The sequence below is a fragment of the Carcharhinus amblyrhynchos genome, chromosome 11 (genome assembly GCF_965287045.1).
Source record: "Carcharhinus amblyrhynchos chromosome 11, sCarAmb.v2.hapA, whole genome shotgun sequence".
NCBI classification, from domain to species: Eukaryota; Metazoa; Chordata; class Chondrichthyes; order Carcharhiniformes; family Carcharhinidae; genus Carcharhinus; species Carcharhinus amblyrhynchos.
In genome coordinates this window covers 38,280,183-38,296,193 of record NC_137334.1, presented here as the reverse complement: position 1 = coordinate 38,296,193, position 16,011 = coordinate 38,280,183, and the positions used below count along the sequence as shown (strand labels likewise).

The 16,011-nt window shown below is 42.6% G+C and overlaps 1 protein-coding gene across 7 annotated transcripts in view; it reads right to left on the bottom strand.

Moving 5' to 3' along the window:
• The window catches only part of pde1a (phosphodiesterase 1A, calmodulin-dependent), a 555,040-nt gene that overhangs the window by 73,362 nt on the left and 465,667 nt on the right, over positions 1-16,011 (bottom strand). For all 7 annotated transcript variants that reach the window (XM_080198871.1, XM_080198872.1, XM_080198877.1 and 4 more), the window contains 2 exons: positions 2,664-2,730; positions 886-1,002 (listed from right to left, as the gene is read on the bottom strand). In XM_080198871.1, coding sequence (XP_080054997.1) covers positions 886-1,002; positions 2,664-2,730 — 184 coding nt within the window. The remainder of the gene's footprint in view (positions 1-885; positions 1,003-2,663; positions 2,731-16,011) is intronic.

Here is a 16,011-nt window from a genome sequence, read left to right as displayed (position 1 = left end):
GAAAGTCGCCGGTGGTGGCATGAGCTGTCCTGTGGTGGCTCCCCCACATTATACTGGCCGCTCTACCTCCAATCCCATCAGCACAGGAGTGAAAAAATTCAGCCCAATCTTGTAGCAAATAAAACATAATAATCTGAATACATTTGCGACTGTCTACAGTAATCAATATGCCAATAAAGCCTGTTTTTGGTGATAATAACAGAAATCTCATTCCGGTTAAAGTGTTGTCAGTGTAGAGTTTGATGTGCATGTGTGTTTTTGGAGTAAGCTGCCTTGGTTTTAAGACATCTGTTTTTGACTTTGGGAGTGGATGACCTTGAAACAAAGCAGCCGAGTTCACTTCCTTTTAGATGGTGTGTTCACTGAATATTTTGTATTTGTTGCCTTCACATTCCCTGTGCCTTCCTCAGTCTGCAGTTACACTCACTAAAATGTATGGACAGCACTGATTTATTCATAGTCTCATGCCATTTGACTCACCTCTACCTATGTGGCAAATAAGGATTAACTGCACAACTTGCAGAGAGGAGGAATGCATGGAAAGCTATTATTATCTGCATCTACAGTATAGCCTATATGTGATGATTGTAACTGTAATCTTTTAGTGAGAGGCTTCTAATCTTTCAGAGAGGATTTTACATGTCATGCCAGAGAATTTTGCATCATAATGCACATCACTATGTATCGGACAGCTGAAAGAATAAATTATTTTAAATATATATTATTCACCAGAAACACATATTGCATATATTACAAAAATCCTTAATTGGATGGTCAGTCACATACATATGCATCACAATCCATTAGATTTAATTGGCATGAATTTGGCATCGACTCAGGAAGCCATTTGTTTTAAGTATGTATTAAACCTTAAAGTTTCCTGACCCTGAAGCGATTGATAAGGTCATATCGAGTGAATAACTCGTGCACCATGAACTTCAAAGCATGTTCTCCACTGGCATCATTAAGGGCGAATACATTAAATGACCACTTATCAACATCCTGTGTAAAGAAAAGAGATATCAAATTTAGGTTGGAATGTTGTCAGAAGCATGCCATTCCCGACGTCGTAACAAGAACTGTACGCCTCTTTTACCCATTACCCACACAATTATAATCAAAGTTCTAAATGCTGGCAGAGTGCTTGGGGAGCAAATGGGATTTAACAATGAGGGAAGTTTACAGTGGTGAAACTCACCATCAATTGACAATGCTGAAGATATGGGTGAGCTATAAAAGTCCCTCTTGAAGGCTTTGCACCATGGCTAAAACTTTCTTGCTCAACTCCATTGTCTTAACTTGAGAGACTTAAGAGCAGAAAGGAGGCATGGTTTTTCAAAATTAAATTTCACTTGTAAATATTTGGCATTACATTGTTTTCACTTTAGCATGTATGTACCATCACTATCCCAAGGGTAGGATTTTAATTTAAAAAGTGTTTCACATTAATGCGTATTCATGGAATGTATTATTACAAGTATGAACCTGCCATAAGCTGGTGTAATACAGAGTAGTGGCACGCCTCATATGCAATGTTGATTACAAGAGAATTAGGGATATTTCCCTTATAGTGGAAGCAACAATGTTGTGTGTTTTTGTTCAGTCTTTATTGAATGTTCATGTTAGCCTCCAGTGTTACTCGCCACTTTGTTGTACGTAACTAAATTTGGAGGCTCAGCTGCTCCTCTCTTCCATGCACAGTGGCAGAGTGGTTAGCACTGCTGTCTCACAGCACCATGGACCTCAGTTCAATTTCCGGCTTGGGTCACTGTCTGTGTGGAGCCTGCTCATTCCCCTCAACGCTGTGTCTGCGTGGGTTTCCTCCACATTTCAAAGATATGGAGGTTAGGTGAATTGGTCATAATAAATTGTCCCTTAATGTGTCCAAACAGATGCTAGAGCGTAGCAACTAGGGAATTTTCACAGTAACTTCATTGCAGTGTTAATGTAAGCTTACTTGTGACACTGATAAATAATCTTTAAACTTCAAAATTTTGTAAAGGAGATCATCTGAGATCACTCTCAACGAGGATCATTGAAAAGTTGTAGGTGAACTTAAAGCTCTGTGAGGAGTCTGTCAGATAACACTCTGAGATGGATGTACACGTTGACACTGTATTGACACTGCCCTTTAAGCCCCTCATTTTCTTCCTTTTACTGACTGTCCCCCCAGTACTCTTAGGATGCCAGACATCACTCCCACTGCCCCTGAACCCACCTTCTTTCCTCCTCCGGATCCCTCTTCAGCTCCTCCATGCCGCAAGTTGCCATTCTCCTGCTTCCTTCCCTTGTGCCATAGAGCTAAACAAGCAAAGCCACTGATCTTAATCCCAACTGCAGAATGCTGACTGGAGAATGTTATCTTTAAGTAATCATGAGCTGGGTGCTACAAGATGCTGACTTCATCCCAAAGGTAGGATTTTAATTTAAAAAGTGTTTCACATTAATGCGTATTCATGGAATGTAAATACATTACAAGTATGAACCTGCCACAAGCCAGTGTAATACTTGACATGCCACTGGCTTAATTCTGTATCTCAACGCTTGGGGGATGCAAGAGTTTTCATCCTGCCTAATTAACCATGTTTTTCTTTCTTGTGTTCTACATAAAATCTTCCACCTTTGCACTTTCAGCATTTTTTAAAAATTGTTGTGTTACACACCTTTAAAGCAGATATCACTGCTGATGGGTAAGTCAGTCCAATCATGTTTGATGTTCTTCGGTACATCCTTGAAATTAAAATAATAAAAAGTATACATTTGACAACAGATTTCAGTGACATGACTTTGAATTATCCCAAATTAGCTTTTTACATGAGACCATTTATTCCTGTGGCTAAAAGGAACTCTGATGGTCATTTTCTTTTAACTATTGGTGCTGCATTTACCTTTGTAAATTTTGCATCCAATTCATTAAAAAACTGCACATATAAGACAATAAAATATTTTTACCCTCTGGTTTTCTCAAGGTGATGGCAAATTTTACAAGGTTGGCATTGAGTCATGGACAATATCATTGGTAAGCAAACTAGGTGATTGATTATATATAAGTGACTCAAGGACTATTTTAATTTTCTAACTGGTGTCTTGGTGGCATCATGTGATCTTGCACTACTTGCATGTATGGCTTAAGAAATAAAATCCTTTTTTTAAGTTGTGGCACCAAGCCTTTGGAGAGGATCCATCCAGGGTATTAGTTTCACCTGTAAAAATTAGATGGTTCAGAATCTTGTCTGTAACAGGATTCTAAAATGCAAAAGAGAAGTTTAGAATTATCTTGATCAATTAGACAACTCTTCCCCTCACCCCAACTTTACATTATAGATCTCATCCTATTTTCTATGCCTTTAGCTCTGACAAAGGGTCATCCAGATTTGAAATGTTCGCTCTATTCTCTCTCCAGAGATGCTGCCAGACCTGCTGAGATTTTCCTGCAATCTCTGTTTTTGTTAAAGGTTCCATGAATCACCTTTATTTTAGTTTAGAATTTATGTTGGCTTTCTTGTATTCTCCTTAATTTTTTGTTGCATTTTACTAAATACTTTAATTGCATTTTTTTTTTGTCTGACCTAAGCTTTTCTTCCTTATTGCAGACTTTGTGGTTGCAGTGACAGGAATAGAGACTAGCAGCATTCACGGTCATTACTCCTCTGAAATTGACGGCAGCTCCTGCACAGAGCAGTTAAATGCAGAAATCCAGAAGTTGCTATCAATAGTTAAGTGCTTCCCCACAGAGTAAGTGTTATGGTTACCCAAATCTGCAATCAGTTGGAAATTAGTGAACTAACAAAAATATGAGTTTACACTTAGACTCAGTGTAGAAATTCTTAGAATAATATACCTTTTTGAATTAAGTGTAATTTGATTCTGAATGATTTACTAAGTCCATAACTACTAATAAATAGCCTCACTGGTCCTGGAAAAATAAGTTTTCTGTTTTTTGAATACCATTTTTAATAGTTATAATTCTTTAGATTTTTGATTTCATTTTCACTTTTGATTTTTTTTAAAGGTTTATGATATTTTAGCTTTGATATGTGAATGTCCCAATCATTTATTTTCAGAGCTGTAAAAAAAAAGTGGAGGAATTCACTACTCTTAACTTCCTGATTAGCTGTCTATGAGAATACTTCAATGCAATTGGCTGCTTACCCTGCTTGATGACATCACTGTCATTGGCTGCCTGGATATCCCCTTGATAGGGCACCAGATTCAAACTGACATTCGAAGGATGAAAGCTACACACAGAGCTTGCCGTATCTAATGGAAATCTTTCTTCAAGGTAATGGTGAGCAGTCCATTATTTCTGTCTAATGTTGGCTTTGAGGAAGAACTGAAGGTGGGTATTCTTCTTCTGGATTTCAAATGCACTTGATCACTTATAAAAGGAATCACTATTTGTGATGGTTGTTGTTGGGGTGGGGGGGAGGCAACAAATTCAATGGGCTGAATGTTTTTGTGGGGGGCACATATTGCTTCCCCGTCTTTTGCAAGAGTTGGTCTGCAACCAACAGATCATTTAAGAAAGCCTGCCATAGAGCAATAGTGCATTGCTGGCAGGTATCATAGGGTGAGAGGGCCAATGTAATTGTTTTGAAGCTCTAGTAACCCCAGCAGAGCAAGAACTGAGCAGCGATGACTACAAAGCAGCCCACAAAGAAATGTCTTCGACACTGGAGAGAGGTAAGCTGGCATTTCTGTACCAAATGGCATTTTCCAGCCCAGGGATTGGGAAAGGAATGAGGGAGCTGATGCATTTTGGAGGCTAGCCATTGAGGAACAAAAGAGGTGTAAGATCTTGGAAAGGGGTGCCCCTGATGCACAAGGGGCACCCCTTCCTCCCCCCACCCAGCCCCACTGAATGCTATGCCTCCCTTCCGACTGTCTTTCTAAAAGTTTAGTTCAAAAGCAGGCACCCCGCTTCTGCACACCTGCCCGTTTTATAGCATGGACAGTACAGGATACAGATTAATTTGTCTTGGTAATGGTTTCAATTGCTGTTAATTATAATTTTTGAAATGGTGAGCGGGTTGCTGATTTCAGTGTATAATGGGGACTGGGTCGGTGGTGGGTAGGAAGGCAGTGGCCTAGCTATCTCTTGTAGTTTACTGCCAAAAACACATCCAGTTGAGGACCTTAAACACAATAATTTAGCCACGCCTGTAAAAAGCTGGGAAGTACACCTGGTTACATGTGAAGGGCCATGACCTCGCTGCAGGAGCTTTTCAAGACAGGCTGACATAATGATCTCTTAATGTTCTACAAAATCTCAAAGAGCAAAGCAGCTTCTCAGTCAGAATTAATCTTTATTTATCTAGCACTGTGTATACATTTAGAAGAGTGTACGGAGCATAATCTCCCTGGCTTTATCCCCATTTATTTGCCTAGCTAGACGTACACAGTAATCCACTAAAGAAGATAAGAGCATAAGAAGCAGCAGCATCAATGGGTCACAGGGCCCCTTGAACCTATTCTATTATAATCATCCCTAATCTTCAACCATGACTCCACTTTCCTGTCTGATCCCCATATTCCCCAGTTCTGGAGTCTAAAAATATATTTATGTCAGCCTTAATATATTCAATGATTGAGCATCCACAGCCTTCTGGGGAAGGGAACTGTAAAGAATCACAATCCTCTGAGTAAAGAAATTTCTCCTCATCTCAGTCCAAGTGTCTGATCCCTAACTTGAGACTATGGCCCCTAGTTGTACACTCTCTAGCCTGAGGAAACAGCTTCTCATCTACTCTGTCAAGTCCTCACAGAAAGTTACACGTTGAAATACGTTTCTCATTCTTCTAAAGTCCAGAAAGTACAGCCCCATTCTACTCACTCTCTTTTCTCACCCCAGGAATCAACCTTGTCTAGCTTGTGTTACAGCCCCTATAGCTTGCCTAGGTACAGAAACTACATGTATACACAGTAATCAAGGTGCAATCTCACTAAAGGCCTATATAATTACAGCAAGACTTTCTTACTCTATACTCTTGCAATACAGGTCAATAGAACACTTGCCTTCACAATTGCTTGTTGTATCTGCATGTTAACATTCTATGTTTCTTCTTCAAGGATACTTATCACATGCAAATTGGCATATCATCAGGCAGATCATGGATGTGGCTAAAGGATTTGTGCAGGAAAGAAAGTGTCCTTATCATGGAAGCAGGTCTTGGACAGAAAGGAGCTGGAACTTGGGATAGGCTCCAGCTGAACCAGATGGGACCTATGTCCTGGCATAAAGAATAAATAGAGAGGTAGCAAAGGCTTTAGATTGGTAAGGGGACAGGGATCTACAAGAAACATCAGCAGCCACACCCTAAGAGTAAACAGATCAGGGCCAGGAAAACATAAGGAAGAATAAAATAAGGGAGGACATTGATGGGGAGAGAATAAATGGAGTTATTGAATGAGAGTCTTAAAAGATGGTTAAAGTATAAAGTGAAAGAAAACCCAATTAAAATTGAGTTAAAACATCTGTACAGCAATTCACACACACTGCGGTGCAAGAGGGGAATTGGAGACAATGCGTTGGAATGAACCCCTGATATATGGTCAGGATAACTAAGATATGACAACAGGAAAATCAGTATTATGAATTAAACATTGAAAACAGAACTCTTAGGTATCTGGAATTTTTGATTAGCTGGTGCCACCCACTCTGTGTGCATGCTAGATAATAAAGATTTTACTGCAGTTTAAATCCACACGGTTATTATTCTATGTATTTTTACTCAACATATTTTAAAGAGATAAAGAGGTGAAAAGGCGAGGGTGGGAAGCTGAGTGTATTTTAGATTAAATAATGGCAGCAGAGAAAAGGAGCACAGTTAACTGCAACACAAAAATAGAATTCATATGGATAGAGTTTAAAAAAGGTAAAGGATTCTTCACACTCATACATATAGTCTATAGACCACCCAACAGAGGAAAGGAGATTGAGAAAGAAATACACAGACAATTTAGGGAATTGAGTAAAGAAAAATAGAAAAAAATAAAATTAGCAGAATATCTCTGCAATATTGACCATACTATAACATAATTTATCATGATGGTGTTGGAGAAGGACATAAGCATGGTGACAAGAAAGATAATAGGCTGGAGGACAGATCATTTTGAGGGACTGGAAATCGAACTTCGGAAAAGATGATGAACCATTTTGGCAAACAACAATGTTGAACAACAATGGGAAAGATATAAAATGTCTTCAACAGATTGCAAGGAAATATATCCCACTAAAACCAAAGAAAAAACTAAAGCACTAGTGAGAGTTCATGGATGAATGAATACATGAGAGGCTGGGTTTTATGGCCCCACCCCTTTCACCAGCATATTTGCTCATTAGAAACAACGAGTGGCCAGCCTGCTGCCTTCGATGCTCAACTTGTCTCCACTTTATAAAGGGCGGTTGAGGCATCTACCAGCTAGTACAGTTTTGACTCTATTGAGGCCCTTAAGTGGAAAACTAATGACCACTTAAATGCCTCAGCCCACCATGCTATGGATAGCCTGGCAGTTTTTACTGGGTGAGCCAATGTTCAGCTATTGGGGGGGTGGGGGGCGGGAACAGGGCATCTTCCCCTGGGAGATTGCTCATTGGAGGCAATCTAGAAAAGATATCACAGAAAAATTACTGCACACATCATTGAAAAAGGTGTAGTGACAGAGAACTTGATGAATAGCTAAGGCATTCCCTACACTTCAGAACGGGAACAGAACATGTCCAGGAAATTGTAGACCAGTCAGCTTAACATCAATGGTAGGAAAAGTGGTGGATTCTCTTCTACAACAGAAAATAGTACATCTAAAAATGAAACATATATCAGTGAATACTCAGCATTCATTAAGTCAAAAGGAAACGTCATGTCTTGACCAAATGTAATGAAATTTTTGATGAAGTAATAGAGAGAATATACAATAGTAATGCAGGAGATGTAATTTATCTGGATTTTCGAAAGGCCGTTGATAAAGCATCCCATAATAGGCTAATGAATAAAGTCAGAGAATGTGGAGTCAGAGTCAAATGGTCAAATAGATTGTTAACTGACTAGGAGACAGAAAGCAGAAAGTGGGGGGAAAGAACAGTTATTCAGAGTGGCAGAATGTGATGTCCCACAGGGATCAGTGCTGGGGATGTTGCTGATCACAAGTTACATTAATAATTTGGACTTCTGAAATCAAAATATAATTTCTAAGTTTGGGGATGAGGTGCTGGGTGGGAGGAAGAGGGGAGAGAAATGAGGGATATTCAATACTGGGACGGACTGCGAGTAATTACAAGACATTAATATATTGCAGAATAGACAATTGAACTTCAACAAACATAAATATGAGATTGTGCATTTTGGCAGGAAAAATAGGGAGATCACTTATTACTTGAAGGTCCAAGTATTAGTGGGGTAGAGGGAAAAAAATGGATCTCTGACTCAAATACATCAATCATTAGAAGTTACGTCACAGGAGAGCAAGGCAATTTTATAAAAAGCAAACCAAGCACTAGGCCCTGAATTTTCACATGGACGGAGAGGCTTTCTATCTTTGTGAAATGGCCTCAGGGGCCCAAAGCTGCAAGCCTTGTCCCTGAGCCTGCACACCACCACCCCCCCTCCATCCCTCCACCCTCCACCATTTTCAACAAGAGTGGGGGACTGGGATAGGTTGATCCTTGGGCATCCTTGATTCATAGAGGCAGTTGCACATGTCAAAGTGCAGCTACATTCAACCTGATCTGCTTTTGCAAGGGAGAGAATAGGAAATATGAATTGCACATCTTTTAACTGGTAGGAAAAGATCTAAACTTACCAGAGTTCTTTGGAGCTTTCCTTCTGAAAAGGTAAGGCACCCTTTGGGAGAGGCCAAGTGCCTTTTGGAAGTATTAAAAGTAGACATGAATGTGTGTAAAAAGTGGGTAAACTCAGTGGAACTGTCAAGCTCATTAAAATGGTCAAGGAGATGTGAAAGAGAGCTGACAAAAGAAGCTGTCAAAGGGAGATTTTGAGGTGTTGAGGGACTTAAAACACCTGCCCTTCAAATATTGGAAAAAAAGCTGTGTGCATTTCTAAAAAAAAGTACTTGTTATTTCTCTCTGTCTGTTGGTATAAGCCTGAGCACTACCATTGTAGAAATAGTGCTGCATGATTTATTTCACAACCTATCATTATCACAGTGGGGTGCCTATCAGTTCACAGTTTGATTGACAGATCCAAGTCCCTATAATGTCTAAATGCTTGTTCTTATGAGAGGTTAAGGGAAGTGAATGATTTTTCTTTCCCAATGAGAGTGCTTTTTTCAAGTGATTTCATCAATAGACATTTAATACCATAATTTAACTTCAGCATGGATCCTGAGGTCTGCCCGTAGTGGATACTACATGAGGTGGGAAGGAAGGCATCAGAGCCAAAAGGGAGGCAGATTGGGGGGGGGGGGGGGCGGTGGAGAGGGGGGCGGTGGAGAATGTGCTGGGGCATGGAGCATGAGTTGGGAGTGAGTATGAAGGGTGAGTGCTGTAGAGCTGTTTTTTGCTGATTCTTTTTGTCACAGATGGGACAAAGTGCTAGAGCACTGAGGTGGGCCCTTTACAAAGCTCTCCACCACACTTAGCAATCTACTTATGAACTCTTTCTAAGGAGCAAGCGGACTCTTGAAATAAAAACCTGACAGTCCAGTCAAGTCAGGTTTGCAGAGCCAGCAATTCTCCTTCTCTGTACTCCCAATTAGGGAGCATAAATTCAAGCCCTTGAGTCATCACCCACTTTAAAATTTCAACTTGCACTCGTGACAATTCAAGTTTTGAGTCTCACCAATTGTAGCGAGACAATTTTAAAAAGAAAAACCAACTTAGGTATTTACCACTTTGTGATTGGTATTGGATTTTACAGCTGGGGAGCATGATTTAGGTATTTAAAGACTGCTTCCTCCCAGCAGCAATTTAAAAATACTTGAATGAAACCTTCACAAGAAGGCTTATGACCTCTCAGATTTCTGCTGGTGATCAGATCTTGTGTCAATTCCACAGAGTTATTTTATTTCTAATATGGTAAACCAGATAATTTAAATAGGGATTCATTTTAAGACTTGAATAAACATTTACTCCATTACCAATATTTAGACTTAAGGTAAATACTTCCAAGATTTTACAGTGCATCACCACTTCATCTACATGACATGTAATTTGTTCCGAGTAACGAAAAATAATGTTGAAATGTAAATATTTGAACAAGTAGAAAAGATTGAAAATACACAGTCAGCCATTCAACATCTATAAAGAGGAATGACAAATCAATGTTTCAATACCAACAATTGATTTCATAACATGGATGGAATTCTTTGGCTGTTGACACTCTGCTGCCACTGTCTGTGAGAATGAAAAATTTGGTCTTTGGTGAAACCTCTGTTCCTTGTCGTGGGATTGGAGAATCCAGTCTTTTATGTTAAAAAAAAACCCCACCCTGATTTGGGTACTGAAGCTTTGTGGTTTGCAGTATTTTCATCTTTATTGAAAATTATTTAATCCTTCCTGCACTGAAGGTAAGTGGCCATATCTGAATGGAACCCTTCTGCGAGCACTGATCAGGTCTGTTCTTCCAAACTAGGCCCACCTCACAAGTGTTGCTCTTTGCCAGCAAGTCCTAATCGAACCTTGATGCTAACAAAATTACATCAGAGGTCGACTTGAATGTATCTGTAATATGAACAGTTTGAAGATGTAGGCTGGGAACCTGGGTTTCAAACAATCAGGAATCAACTTTGTTACTTACAGGGGTTCCATTTCAATATGAAACCAAAACAAAACATCAGCTCAAAGCTAAAATAAAAGGAATGGGATAGAATAGTATTTTTATGTTCTGTCACAGGATGTGAGCATTGGTTAATATGGAGATTTAGGCCACGATTCTCCCATCCCAAACCACTTGCACATATTTGCAGGATTCGCCCATGCCCAGTGGCACCGCCCCACTGTCGCCCAACCCCCCAGGGGCCACGATTGCCTCCCTTCACTCCAACAGGGTCTCCCACCAGTTTCCCAAAAGAGGGGAGCATCCAGGCAGTGCCAGCCGGTGCCCCCTGCACTGCCCAAGGGGAAAAGTGCCCATGCCCAGGGAGTACCTTGGTATTGGACAATGCCAAGGGGGTGGGGCCTAGGGGCATTGCCAAGAGGGTGGGGCCTAGGGATGGGGCTTAGCGGTGATTGGTGGTGGTGGAGGGTCCCGCTGCCACTCTGCCATTGGGATTGGTCGGGACTGGAGGGTCTCTGCTTTGGTGGGTGTCTGCCTCCCATTTTGGGGGGGAGGGGGGGTCTGCTGAGCTAGGGTAGATTATCACTGCTGTGGGTGGGGGGGAGATACTGGAGACTGGGGCACTCCTCAAGGCGGCTTTGGGGCTGGCCCAGGAATGCTCATGGGGACTGTGATTAGACCGTTGAGGGGGTGTGGGAGGGATGGAGGGGCAGCACTGCTGGGGTCCTGGGCTGGCCAGTGATCAGGCCAGCCAGCAAACTAGAAGCTGACAGATTGGGGCCACTGCGCATGTGTAGAGACCCGGAACTGTCAGACTTTGGCATGAATAGGCCCTGCCTCCGAGCTTTTAATCATATTCACGATTATGACCTCTGCATTGCACAGAGTGTGGGAGATTCGAATCTGAACTCCCGCTGAGAAAGCAATCATGATTTACATCAGTTTTCCTGCAAATCCAGCGCTTAGAATTACTTTAGGAGAATCGTCCTCTTGTAGTCTGAACTCATCAGAGAAAGGACACAGGTGAGTGTAACAGATAATACACTCTCTGACCTGTTACAAGCCAAAGAAAATCTAACACTGGACAAAGCAACCAGGCAACCCGTTTGAACTCTGCAAGGTACAATCTTAAGGGTGGGGGGCGGCTGGCGAATAAAACATAGGGCAGAAGCCAACTCTCAGTCCAGCTTATCAGGCCACAAAGACACAGGCACAATCTAAGTTGGGGAAAGCAATTCCCAAACCATCCAGCAGAGTGGTGTTGCCAACATTGTGAAGTTCCGTCACAGAAAAGATCAGTATCCTGCAAGTACTGCCCAATGCATTTACTGTAACAGGACGGGACACTATGGCAAACTGTGCAAGCCAAAGTGCCAGAAACATGGAGAAGGTCCAAAAGTAATCCACATCGTCAAGAACAAACACCCAGAAGAGACAGTGCCATGCTTCTTGGTGAGGTCAAGGATTGCAGTTTCTCATTTTGGAATGCACACATCTTTGTCAATGGCCATCCAACACACTTTAACTTAGATTCATGTGCCAGGGTAACAGTCCTGTCAGACAAGGAATCATGGCTCAAAAGCCATGATTTCGAACAACAGACAGTCCACTTTATGAGGCAGGACCAAACTAACTTCCTGTCTTTGGCACAATCTTGGAACCATTGAGATATGGCAACAACAGATTTCTGCATTGATGCAAGTTAGCTGTAGCCAACCATTCTCTCACCAGAGCAGGGATTCCTGCATAGCCTCCTCCAGACATCATGACAAGCACTGTCATTAGCCAACCAGATCTGCACAGTCTAGCATATTCGAATACTAAAGATTATTCAGACTTGGACTTCAGCTTGGAACTCTGCTTTCTCTTTGGAGACCAAGGTTGTCCATTCTCAGTGCAGGTCCCAGAAAACCCCCAGTCAGACCAGGCTGTCTATGAGATTAGTAGCATACCTCGAGTGGAGGTGGTACAGGAGAGTAATCAGCAATCCAAGAAACCTCTCTTCTAACTACAATGATGGTAGAGCTGGTTAACATAGCAGCTACTGCGCACCTACCGCAGCTCTCAGCCAACATGCCACCACCAGAAGGAATGCTGGAACCTGGTAGCAGTCTCCCACCATCAACAACAAAAAGCAGAGGTAAGCATTTCACACAACTTTCTTTTTGACACAGGGATGTTCTTCCTCAGCCACAGGGGGCAATGAAACGGCCTACGCATAGCAAGAAGTAAGAACGGGAATGGAGAAACCCCCCTGTAAAAAAGGTTTAAAGCAGCAGAAACTACTGATCAACACAACAGCCGAACCCAGCCAGTGCAGTTCAACACAAAGGAACGGAAGAAAAGAGTGAAAGCATACCCAGATATCAGTCCAACAAGAAGAACCAGAACCAACAGATCCTACCACTCATCCAACAGAATGAATAACAAGATCTGGAAGTGTTATAAGGCTCCAGACTGCCAGAACCTGTAAACTCAAAGACTTGAAGGGGCCAGATGGGGGATGAGAATGTTGTAATAATGCCAATATAGTAATAGCAATAATATGGTAACGGCAATGTAAATGCATGAGACTGATAACAATGTAAGACATGAAGTAAACTAGTGTAATTCCATATACATTGAATACTGCAGGCATCTGTACTAGGACCCCAATTGTTCACACTATTAATGATGTGGAAGAGGGAACGAAATGTAGTATCTCCAAATTTGCAGGCGATACAAAGTTGGTTGGGAAGGTGAGCTGTGGGGAGGATGCAGAGATGCTTCAGCATGATTTGAACAGGCTGAGTGTCTGGACATATGCATGGCAGATGCAGTATAAGGTGGATAAATGTGATGTTATCCACTTTGATGGCAATTATAAAAAGACAGATTATTATCTGAATGGGTGTAAATTCAGAGAGGTGGATACAGAGAGAGACCTAGGAGTCCTCTTGCATCAGTCGCTGAAAGTAAGCATGCAGGTACAGCAGGCAGTAAAGAAGGCAAACGATATGTTGTCCTTCATAGTGAGAGGATTTAAGTACAAGGATAGGGATGTTTTGCTGCAATTGCATAGGGTGTTGGTGAGGTCACACCTGGAGTATTGTGTGCAGTTTTGTTGTCCTTATCTGAGGAAGAATGTCCTTGCTATAGAGGCGGTACAACGAAGGTTTACCAGGCTGATTCTTGGGATGGTGTGTCTGTCATTAGAGGAGAGACCATAGGCTGGGATTCTTCCAGCCAATGCACAAGTCTTCCAGGTGCTTTTATGCCTTATAATCAGCCCTGTGCTGATTTCCATATGATCAGCAAGCCAGGGATGGTTGTCTCCGGGCCTTCTTGTGCTCCCCCCTCCTCATAGTGGGAGAGGTTCCCACTAATTGGAATTTACAACTGCTCCCCACCAACAGGTAACAGGCATACTCACCCTGGGGTGGAGACAGTGACCATTGAGGCCCCCTGGGAGGGGCGGTGGGGTGCCCCTTGGGTATTACCAGCCTGGCAGTACTAGCCTGGCACCACCAACTGGGCACCCTGGCCCTGCCTATTGGGCAGCGGGCAGTGCCAAAGGGGTGGTGTCAGAGGGAGCTGGCTTACTGGAGGTCGATAAGTAGTGGAGGTGGAGGGGGGCGGGGTGGGGGGTGGCGATCTACTGCACACTCGACAATAGGATTGGTGGGATTGGGAGAAAGGAGATGATCATGGTTGTACAGGGGGTGGTGGGGGATGGTGAGGAGAGATAGGGGCTGGCCATGCTGAGGGGCCCACCTGGCCATGAGCTTGAGGCTGGCCATGTCGGGTGGGGTTGGATCGGGCCATGGGGGAGCTAGTGGTTGGGGCTGGGGGGGCGGGTGGCGGCGCTTGGTAGGCCTGCAATCAGGGAGAAGGATCAGGGAAGCTGGTAATCGGGGGTGGTGGGGTCGGGTATGCTGGCAATGGGGGGGGAGGGGTGGAGGGCAATCCACATGTGCTGATCTCTCCACTGACAGATGTGCAGTGGCTTGCTCAGTGCTGTGCTGCTGGCTTCTCCAGTGGGATGAGGGGTGAGCCCCTGCAACCCCGCACTTTCGAGCATCAATCTCACTGAGGCACTCTGAGCAGACGCTACAACAACGGATGAATGAACACCGCTAGACAATCACCAGGCAAGACTGTTCTCTTCCTGTTGAAGAACACTTCAGCGGTCACAGGCATTCGGCCTCTGATCTTCGGGTAAGCATTCTCCAAAGCGACCTTCACAACACACGACAATGTAGAGTCGCTGAGCAGAGACTGATAGCCATGTTCCACACACATGAGGACGGCCTCAACCTGGATCTTGGGTTCATGTCACACTATCTGTAACCCCCACTTGTCTGGACTTGCAACATCTCACTAACTGTCCTGTCTGGAAACAATACACATCCTTTTAACCTGTGTTTAATGCTCTCTCCGCTCACGTTGTCTGTACCTTTAAGACTTGATTTGCTGTAAAGACTCACATTCAATCATTATTCATGTAAATTGAGTTTGTGTCTTTGTGCCCTGTTTGTGATCAGAACTCCCACCCACCTGATGAAGAGGCAGCCTGCTCCGAAAGCTTGTGGGGTTTGGTACAAATAAACCTGTTGGGCTTTAAACTGGTGTTGTGAGACTTCCTTCTGTTTTTACCCAGTCCAATGCCGGCATCCCCACATTATGACTACCATCGAGACCGCACTCTGTGATGCACAGAATACCAGATATTCGCTACACTAACAACGGGCAGGAAAATCTCCATTTTTCCTGCCTGTTGGGCACTTAACTTTTTTCTGGGAGAATCCCAGCCACTAAGTTAGTTGGGATTATATTCATTGGAGTTTAGAAGAATGAGAGGGGATCTCATAGAATCTTATAAAATTCTAAAAGGGTTAGACAGGGTAGCTTAAGAAAGAATGTTCCCAATGCTGGGGGAGTCCAGAACTAGGAGTCATAGTTTGAGGAAAGGGGTAAACCTTTTAGAACTGAGTTGAGGAGAATGTTCTTCACACAGAGAGTAGTGCATACATGGAACTCACTACCACAGGAAGTAGTTGGAGCCAAAATGTACTGTGATTTCAAAAAGAAATTAGAAAACTTTTGGAGCTAAAGGGATCAAGGGATATGGGGAGAAGGGGGGGATCAGGATATTGCATTTGTTCGTCAGCATAATCATAGTGAATGGTAAGCAGGCCTGAAGAGCTGAATAGTCTATTCATGCTTTTAATTTCTATGTTTCTATGAATAAAGATTAGGGGTGGCATAGTACAAGGATCTGGCACATTCAGAATTAATG